Source organism: Fusarium solani (assembly GCF_023522795.1).
Source record: "Fusarium solani strain SB1 chromosome Unknown bctg00000003_1, whole genome shotgun sequence".
Classification (NCBI taxonomy): Eukaryota; Fungi; Ascomycota; class Sordariomycetes; order Hypocreales; family Nectriaceae; genus Fusarium; species Fusarium solani.
In genome coordinates this window covers 928485-938316 of record NW_027072154.1, presented here as the reverse complement: position 1 = coordinate 938316, position 9832 = coordinate 928485, and the positions used below count along the sequence as shown (strand labels likewise).

Sequence of the window (9832 nt, the reverse complement as noted above, 5' to 3'; positions counted from 1 at the left end):
ATGTCCGCCAACCCCGAGACGCATTTTGTGAAGCCAACTACTCACTGCCCCAACAATGTGTTCCCTGTGCTAGTCTATCGAGGGGTGCTCCCTGAGCCACACGACGAAGCCAGCACTACAAAATTGCTCGAGAGCCATGGCTGGACGAAAAAAGTGAGATTGCTTGCAGTGGTAGGGTGATGGGCAAGACTGACAGTACCAGGGCACATGGGGGACTATTACAGCGAAGCACTTCCATCCTAACACCCACGAGTGCTACGGCATGTGTTTTGATTCACAGACGATACACACTATGGGCCACTGACACAAAATAGGGGTCTTCCAAGGCGAATCTGAGTTGATCTTTGGCGCAGGCGTCGGGGACGACGCGAGCGCTGGTGTCAAATGCCACGTCAAGGCGGGAGACGTGGTGGTGGTTCCAGCGGGGGTGGCGCACGCTTCAGTGGGCAAGGAAGACAGGACCAAGGACAAGAGCGAAAAGTATCGCTACATTGGCGTGTACCCAGACGGGTCGCCGAAATGGCGCAACGAGTATGGAAAGGCGCCGTTGGAGGGGAGGGAGCTTGTCGATGAGATTGGTGGGGTGCCTTTTCCCAGTCAGGACCCTGTTACTGGGCCTGAGGGGGCTCTGTTAAGGATTTGGACCGCGGTGCGAGAGGCTGGTTCTGTAGCTTGAGGTTAGAGACATTAGAGGAGATGAATGATAATGTGTATGTGTGTTGATCGCTGCCATTTCCCGCCGTGTAGCATCTCCTTCTCCGACAAACGTGTGCTGAAAGAGGGGAAACTTCCCGTTATCTGCGGGCACCAATGGCCAAGACACGCAGTGGGTAGCGCGTATCTTGGTGTCGGATATTTGGAGTCGTATGGGGGACGGTGATTCTCCGCGTTCAACAGCTCGGCCTGGATGGTATCAAGAGATTGAGCATATGATATGGGAATGGAATGAAGCCGCGATAGATATGAGATTGCGACAGACAAGGCCGAGATCAATTGGAGGCTGTGAGCGAATGGGACGCGCAATGTAATTGATTGATTTGTGTTATCGCCCGGAGATTTACATAGTTTTCCGCGTCCCACTTGGTGATAGTTTCCCGCCGGAGTCACGGAGTTTTGAACCTAGTTTTCCGTCGTGAGATTAGCGGTTGGCCCGACCTCGCATGGCGTCCCTCCCTTGTTCGAAACACGATCAAGCCCAACGATGGAAAACGCGGGGAAGTGACAGTTAATCCTCGGTCCAGGCTTTGTCTCGTGGCGGAAGAGAGATGAGCGGCTTCGTCCCGCCTGGGTCATCTGACACTTTTCTCGGCCTTGGGAATCTTGAGCAACTGCGGAGTATGTCGGCTATCGTATCCTCGCTCCACAGTCTGTGATCCGCCCTGCCTCGATATCTGTGGAGTTTTCGTTTGGTGTGGATGGATGAGGACGAGGTACTTGGCCGACAAGTCTGTCATTGTGAGCGTACCGGTGGATGAGGCTAACACCAAAGCCACCAGCAACAACCTATCAAAAGATACTAAAGAGAAACTCGAGGGATGGATACCTGTGTCTCCAAGTACCCATTTTTTGCCATCCCGCGTGTCATGTCGCTATCCCGATTTCGCAAATGCGTTGCACTCAGTTGGCCGATTTCTGTGAAGCATTTATTGAGAGCCCGCCTCTGTGTTGTGACTCCCAACTAGACACTCTACAACTCATCAGCAACCTTTCACTAGTAACTATCTTCACTAAGAATTGAGTTAGTCGGAACAAAACCCACCATCACATCACAAACACCACATCGATCACCATGTTTGGCTTCTTTGGAGTCAAGTCTACCCCTCAAAAAGACTCATCCTCTCACGACGAGCCAAGGGCCTTGCCTGCATCATGGTACCGCTCCGCCGCCATGTACGAGCTTGAACGCCGAGCCATCTTTTCGCGAAAATGGATCCTCCTCACACACAAGCTGCGATTCAAGAAGGCCGGTGACTATGTCTCCTTCACAGAAGCTGGCTTCTCCTTCTTCCTCGTCATGGATCGCGACGGCCAGATCAATGCCTTTCACAATGTCTGCCGTCACCGCGCTTTTCCCATCGTCACCCAGGGCTGCGGAAACGCTGCCATCTTGTCATGCAAGTATCACGGCTGGTCCTACGGCTTCAAAGGCAACTTGGCAAAGGCTCCGCGCTTTGAGACGGTACCTGACTTTGACAAGACCAAGCACAACCTCCTCCCTGTGAACCTGCGCATCGACTCCAAGGGCTTCATCTGGATAAACCTAGAGGCCGGAAAGCCGAGCATCGCCTGGGAGGAGGATTTTGATGGTGTCGACACGCAGGAACGTCTGGCTCCGTATGATCTGATGAACGACTACCACTATGACCACACGTGGACTATGGAGGGCGACTACAACTGGAAGACTCTTGCAGACAACTACAATGAGTGCTACCACTGCCCTACGGGTCATCCTGGAGTCAATGCCGTCTCGAACCTGGCTGCGTACCGCGTTGAGACTAAGGGTGGACATATCCAGCATTTCAACCAGAACAAGGACGAGACCGACACGACGATGCAAGTTGCGAGCAGCTTCCTCTTCCCGAACGCCTGCTTCACCGTGACGTAAGCTCCTACGGTCTACTCTATCCGAACATTCTACTGACTGTCAATAGACCTGACTTTTTCTACATGATGCGCTGCATCCCCATGTCTGCGGGAAAGACGCTGATGGAGTACGACGTCTTCCGCCACAACAACACCGACGATGAGAATTTCAAGAGGATCAACGAGTTCTTTAAGCAGGTTCTCCAAGAAGACAAGGATCTCTGCAACGGCACGCAAAAGAACCTCGAGGGTGGAATCTTTATCAACGGCCAGCTGCACCCCGAGAAGGAAAAGGTGTGCTCCCCCATGACATCAGCAAACTTGTACAGGCTAACATATTTCAGGGACCCATCTTCTTCCAGGAGACTATTCGCCAGGTGGTCATGGAGCACCGTGCTCGAGAAGAGGAGGCAGGTCACGATATCTGGCCTGCGTCTCCGCAGCCGACGGCTGCCATGAAGACGGGCAAGTTTGAGGAGGAGGAGGCGTTCTGTGCAAAGTTGGATATGGGAGCTTGTGATGGTGCATCGGAGCAGCTGTCTTGGTAGAGTGATAAGTTGTAAAAGCAGATTATGTAGCGCATACCAAAATTGATCAGCTTGGAATACTACCATGTACCATTCTTTGTGACAGATCTTTGGCTTTTAGTTGTCATGCCTTTGCTTACGTCGATATATCTATCAAATCTCCAACTTTCACCAATTTTTAAGGCCGAGTTATTGTTGTTGATATCAATAATGTCTCCAAAAGGAGACGGCGGAAGGGCAGGTTATTCTTAAAGGGAGCCCGATAGTGAAGTTCAAGCCACATCCAAAAAATAATTTACCAAGGAGATATCGAGACAAGTAGATATGATGAGTTAACGATTTCGATGATTTGAAATGTCATTAATAGCACAGAAACACTTTCAAGGTGATTTTCAACAACGTTTGCTCTTGGGGAGCTGTATAAACATCCTCAAGTAGTCCTCTCATCCCACCTCCCAGAAGCCCTCAGAATGGGGCCGAAGTGCGTACAACGTACATCCAATAGAATAATAAAACCCAAAATTCCCACCCACATTAAACCATATACAATTGCCAGGATATAATCCTCTAAGAGGCTCGTCGGCCTCGGGGCTCGAATGGCAGAAGAGCCGAGACAATCATGAGCACAATGAACAACCCAGCACAGATGTACAGAGGAGTCACGGATGTGGTATCGGCAACCTGGGCGATGACTGCCGAGAGGAGTCCCATGATACGGTTCAGTGCTACGGCGATACCGTTACCAGTGGTACGGTGAGCAGAGGGGAGAACCTCGGCGGTGTACGCATAAAGGGTTCCGTAGTAGACATTGATGCAAATAGCTGTCAAGAATTAGTTTCTTGTAGGATTCAGAACACAGTGGAAAGTATATCTTACAAATGCAGCAACTCAGGGCAAGGTTCTGGGCCGAGGTCTTGACGGCGGTATAGCCAAAGAAGAAGGCAGCCGTGACGATTGCACCAATTCCCATTGTGTGCTTGCGTCCAAGGAACTTGAGCTCGGCGAGGTAGGCAGCAATCAGCGGTCCGATGGAGGCGCAGAGACTTGTGATGCTGTAATCTCTCCAAGTCGTGTTGAGAGACGGGTTTTCGCTTGGAACACGGCTGCTGATGAGGGCTCTGAAAACACAGGCTGTCAGTTTCCAAGTCATGAATGATCCAGTATTGAGGGTGACTTACGGAAGAAAGATGAAGAATAGGGGATATGCAAGGCCAATGAGCAACCAGGAGAACCAGATCAGAGTGGTGGAAATGGAAATCTTTCGGGTGACGAAAAGTCCCCTGAGATGGCTTCCAAGTTCCCGGACAAACTCCCCAACACCTCGGTGTGTCATTTCTGTCTCGACCTGGCCAAGTGACTGGAGCTGGGCGAGGGTCAGCGAGCAAGGCCTGTTGTGCTTCGCCGCGAGAGCCTGGAGCTCCTCCACGAGCTGCTCATCCTTTCCATGGGCGAGCAAGTGCTTGGGCGTCTCTGTGAGTTCAATCACCATGACACGGATGATGGACATGATGAAGATGATGCCTCCGGACGTGAACATGATGAGTCTCCAGGCCTTGTTGTTTTGCCAAGTACACGAGGCAGGGTCCGCGGGGTCGCAGCTCCATTCGCTTCGGGCTGTGTAGTTATCCCGTTAGCAACCATCACGACTCTGCGGAGGAAGAAGACAACTTACAGAAGTATCCCCAAGCGATGAATCCTGCAGAAGCCTGTCCGAATCCCCACCATGTAGCCATAGCCGTGACAAGCCATTGCTTCTTTGAGGGCAAGAACTCGAGGAACACGGTAGGATCAAGCACCAAGTTGCCACCGGCGCCGAAACCGAGCAGGGCAATGAAGGTGCCGAAGAAGGCCCAGTGAGTCGCAGCTCCCGAGATGATGGTCGAGATGGACGTGATGAAGAGGGTCGTGTTGAAGGCAATCTTGCGGCCGACCATGTCTGCACCGAAGCCCCAGAAGAGAGCGCCGACCAGGAGACCAGCGTACAGAGCAATTGTGAGACCGGTCGGGTAACCATTGTAGCCGATCTCGGCGTAGGCCTGGGAGGCGACGATGCCCTGAAGGACGGCGACCAGGGAGTCGACGGCGTAGCCGAAGCCGCTGAGACAGAAGAGCTTCAGGTGGAAGCTTGTCCAGCCGATCTCGTCAATTGCCTATCAGGAGTCAGCTGCATTCTTGAAGGAGGGAGTGCCAATTTCGTACGTCATTGACGAGGTGCATCTTGGCCATAAGAATAGGGTTGACATCCTCAGCACCCAAAACGTCCTGATGCGCATCGTACGTGGTGTTGGATGCAACACGGTAGGAGCCGGTGTCATTCTCTCCCTTTTCCATGTCGACCTTTTGCTGGTCGTCAATAGACTTGGACGACATGATGACTCTTTTTTGTATGAATGAAGATTGTAAAAGGAAAGAAAGATGAAAGAGTTTCTTGAAGTGTCGATCGATTTCTTTCACCGAGTCAGGATGCGGAGACACCGCGCCGTTTTTAATGCCAAACACGGAGAAATGCTCGAGCCTTTTTTTTTTTACTCGCCTCGACCAGGTCTTGGATAGCGAGCCCTTGGAGGAGATGGCCAGACTCTCCTCTATTCCCTGTGCTAAACAAGGACGAGGTAGAGCTTGGCCGAGACACACACACACACACACACACGCTTGACATGTTGGTGCTCTCGTTTCCCCAGGAGGGCGGAGAACTGAGGGCGGACACCATGAACAAATCGGCAACGACACGATTGGAGACTTGTTTGCGTGTTCCCACTCCTGTACGACGCCCCCCGCGATACCTAGTCGAGAAAGCCCTCGTCCCTGATAGAGAGAAACTGGGTCATCCGACTGGGGCCACGACTCGTAGTGTCGGCGGTACCTCCGAGATAGGTACCGACAAGGATTGGGAAGAGTCCAGCAGAATGATAAGCTGCACTTGGGACCCAGCTGATTGGGCGTCGACCATGGGTCTCGGTCTCGCCACGGACCCCCTAGTGCTCACATTAGCCTTATCCCAAGACGCGGGGTAAAGGGAGAGGCTAGACTTGAGATAGACGATATGGGAAAAGATGCGGGGGTGGGGACGGAAATCACGGACAAGTTTCTCGGTCCAGCGCGTCCGGGTCTGATATCAGGAAGTTGTCCGGGTCCCCCGGGTTATCGCTACGGGGAGTCGGGTAAGGGGACGTGGAGGGAGGTCAGGATCATCAGGGACAGAACTCTGTTTAGGCATAGGAGTCAATTGAGTTGGTGATGATGGCGTGAGTTGCTAGAAGAGTATGAACTCATACCTACCTACGAGCTCGATCTAGGATACGCATTGAGACTCTTGCAACAGCACAGGAGACATCCCTTGCATCCGGTGATGCCTATCTCGAGGCTTGGTGATCGATAACACTGAGCCATCTTCGTATCTTCAGCGCCCAGATCGCAATTATTTGGGAATCTGTAAAGTTCCGGGTTATGTTTGAGCTGGACATGAGCTTGGGTGAGAGAGCTGAGAGCCTAGTTTGTTTGGCAATCTCCTCATCTTGCGATAGCACTGATAAGCTCTGCAGGCTCTATCTCGCTGTGCTGAAGTATTCCTATCAGTCCCAATCTGAACCCCGAACTCTCCTTACAAGGTGTTTCCCTGACCACAAGCGTGGAAAATATCCGTGGTTGACATCCTCAACTCTGTGTCCTCGAGATTCAGTGGTACCTGGCAAACACTTCATGCCGAAAAGGGCAATACGCGGAACGGGCGCTGAGAACTCATCTGCAAGTTCACCGTTTCAACATCCATCCAATGCTATACCTATTCAAATGATAGCCCATTATGTATTGTGTCAATCCCAAATAGCCATAAAGTTATCCCTCGCGGTGTGTAGAGATAATATGGATGTTTGAATGATCTGGCTGGCTTCCCCGCGATGGCCTGGCGCACCGCGATTCGTGCTTATGCCTGGGCTTAACAGAGAACTCTGTCATAATATCGATGAAGCAAGCATATTACTAGTAAATACTCATCCATATATTCTAGTACCGCTTTACAATAGTAGTATAGAGTATTAAAACAAGATTCAATACAGACAGAGTCTCTTCCAAATGTATTTCTTTGTCTGTTAAAATGTGGTGAAGTGATGTTTCTAGCTAGCGGCGCACGGGCCACAACGACGCAAATATCATTGTGGCTGCCCCTCGTCCCAGTATCTAGGAGTCCTGGTCTTGGATCGACTTTGATGCGATAGCACTCAGCATGGACAGCCTGGATCGTATTATTCAGGAGGCTCAAGGCCTTCTTCAGCGGCTCATTGCTTCTAAAACGGCGATACAGCTGGAGCAGCAAACACAACAAACACTCCAACAAGCGAACCTCGGCACATCGCCACCAGCTCCAGTTGCAGTTGCCTCGTTATCCTCCACTCCGCAGAACCATGTCAGAGTCGCACTTCGCGATCTAACTTCTATCGCTCAAGAAGCCGTTATTTTTTCAACCTCGTTTCTATCTTCATTAGATCTGGACAACGGGACGGCCGAAACCGCTTCTTTCACATCCGGTGCGGCCACGGTATTGACTCAGCGGACGCCGCTCCCCCCGTCTCCTCCGGATCACACACTCTCCGCCGACCATGACCAGGCAACTCCCGTACCGGCAACCCCGCGACCAGAGCATGCTTTGCGCCCCAATACCCCGTCATCAATGGAGTCTTTTGTTGAGGTTCGTGATACGGCCGAGTCCTACGGATCGGGGAGAAAGGCGCCAAAAGGCAAGGCGGGGTTGGTCCAGGTCAACCCACGAAGAAGCCGAGGATAGAGGGGAGTGCATCCTCAAAAGGAGGCTCACACTCGACCGAACTTGAGAAGCTGATCCTGAAGCTCAAAAGCCATGATCATCTATGCCGAATCCCTCCATTCCCAGCAACCAACCCTCCAACGGCCACGATGCTCCAGCGAGTCGCTGCCATTCAGAGCGGCCCAGCAATACGCCAATTTTGCTCTCTTATCGCTGCTAGGAGGGATCGGACCACCGATATGGGCCTATTTCAAACCCAGAGTCAAGGCGTTGAACGAGCAATGGAGCTGTGGAGGAGCCTGAGGCTGATCACCGACAAGTCAGTACTGAACAGCTTCATGTCACGGCTTGTGCAGTACCAAATGGCTCTGGCCGTTGACAATACCAAGCAAGGCCGGATCCGTGCCGACCCAGCCGAGATTAACAAAATGATGGACAAGTTCGGATTCAGCGCCTCAGACCGCACAAAGTTCCAGCACCAGGTCACACAAGGCCGATTCTGGCGTCTAGTCTGCGGGCGATTCCCAGGACTCTTGTGCCTGATCCCTTTCAAGTCAGCAAAGCCCTATTGCTTGTCAGGGCGTGACTACCTCAGTATGAGAGGGGGCGAGCTGGAAAGATTTGCGAAGCTTGTCGACACCCCCTTCGTGGAGCGCATCTGTCAGGCTTGTGAAGCGCTGATTGACATGGTCTTGGGAGTCAAGGACGACATGATGTTTAAATGGGAAAAGGAACATCCTGTACTTCTGTCCTGGGAAAAGAGCCTCTCCGACGACATCTTGTTATCCCTACTACGACCGCACGAATACTGCGAGGAGAACCAGTATGATGGTGAAGAGTTCCCAGACTGGGCCAAGCCAACTGGTTGGCCGGATGAATGGCCCTGGAAGGCCAATCCCCTCGCAATCGTTTCAACAGAACGTCAATGCGATTTCTGCTCCGAAAGCAAGTGCCAATGTCTCTACACAAGACTGGTCAAGCGTAGGCCGCGCATCAAGTCATGGGGTAATCTGGGGTTTGGTCTCCAGGCAGTGGCTTCTCGTGAAGGAGAGGTCGCTTACAGAAAAGGCGAAGTGATGGGGCAGATCTGTGGCAAGATCGTTCCCAGTGGCACGTATCCTCACAACTCCAGCTGGGTTATGGACATGCACCGACCCGACATTGATGGGGAGACGGTCGTTTGTCAGATTTCCGTGGCCGGCCCCAGCAACTGTTTCTTGCACCTCAATCACCACTGCCGGGCATCAGCGCGCGTGCGCCCTCTGAGGGTTTCGAGTCATTGGATATGCGGGATTGAGGCAGTCAGAGACATCAGGCATGGAGAGCAGATAACAGTGAACTTTGGCAAGAGATTTCTTCGGAATCAGGGCTTGCGATGCGAGTGCGAAGCATGCCGGGAGACTCTGTAAACCTCCAGAATACAAAGACAGTTCTGATACCTCTCACATATCGGCATCAACTCAATGAGAATATACATGAGGATGTTCAAATAATTAAAAGAATTAAGATAGCCTTGGGCAATTATCTACAAGACTTCAATATTAATATCCGCATTTCGTTGCGACAAATAGCTGCCCTAAGGTAGAGAGACGGTGATGCCTCAGTCTAGTGCCTCGTTTTTCCTTCAGTGTGCTGCGCTGCTGCATACAGCCAGCCCATCGCACTCCATACTTTTAGCTACTTAAACTTCATCACTATCAAGTAGAGATGTCTCATAGATCCTAGCATAATCACACTGCCAGGATTTTCTGATCATTCGTATCTCATAGCTGCAGGCAACTAGCTTCAAGAATGTCTTTTGAGTCTTTTTAAGCTATTCAAGTCTCGTTTGCTCCATACAGAGTTATCACCAACACGGGCAGTACCCGTATGAGATACTGCCAATGTGTTTCTTGGTACGGCTAAACGGTCAACACCTCTGCATCCTCCCATGCAAAGATGACGTCGTCACCCTCCGGCAACA

General features: G+C 51.7%; 5 protein-coding genes across 5 annotated transcripts; 4 read left to right on the top strand and 1 right to left on the bottom strand.

Annotated features, from left to right (window-relative positions):
* Positions 1–676, top strand: MRS44_005850 (uncharacterized protein; the record flags this gene model as incomplete). Its single annotated transcript, XM_065621551.1, has 3 exons — positions 1–153; positions 203–266; positions 315–676. The coding sequence occupies 3 exons, from the start codon at positions 1–3 to the stop codon at positions 674–676; spliced, it is 579 nt and encodes a 192-aa protein (XP_065477623.1).
* A 1113-nt stretch (positions 677–1789) lies between these two features.
* On the top strand, positions 1790–3131 carry MRS44_005849 (uncharacterized protein; the record flags this gene model as incomplete). The annotated part of the gene is made up of 3 exons (XM_046279300.2): positions 1790–2601; positions 2652–2877; positions 2928–3131. The coding sequence occupies 3 exons, from the start codon at positions 1790–1792 to the stop codon at positions 3129–3131; spliced, it is 1242 nt and encodes a 413-aa protein (XP_046140576.1).
* Positions 3132–3677: 546 nt separating this feature from the next.
* Positions 3678–5480, bottom strand: MRS44_005848 (uncharacterized protein; the record flags this gene model as incomplete). Its single annotated transcript, XM_046270010.2, has 5 exons — positions 3678–3931; positions 3987–4228; positions 4289–4724; positions 4783–5260; positions 5310–5480. The coding sequence occupies 5 exons, from the start codon at positions 5478–5480 to the stop codon at positions 3678–3680; spliced, it is 1581 nt and encodes a 526-aa protein (XP_046140577.1).
* A 1852-nt stretch (positions 5481–7332) lies between these two features.
* On the top strand, positions 7333–7890 carry MRS44_005847 (uncharacterized protein; the record flags this gene model as incomplete). Its single annotated transcript, XM_065621550.1, has 1 exon — positions 7333–7890. One exon carries the CDS (start codon positions 7333–7335, stop codon positions 7888–7890), a length of 558 nt encoding a protein of 185 aa, XP_065477622.1.
* Positions 7891–8018: 128 nt separating this feature from the next.
* Positions 8019–9278, top strand: MRS44_005846 (uncharacterized protein; the record flags this gene model as incomplete). The annotated part of the gene is made up of 1 exon (XM_046274736.2): positions 8019–9278. The coding sequence occupies one exon, from the start codon at positions 8019–8021 to the stop codon at positions 9276–9278; it is 1260 nt and encodes a 419-aa protein (XP_046140578.2).
* Positions 9279–9832: the final 554 nt, after the last annotated feature.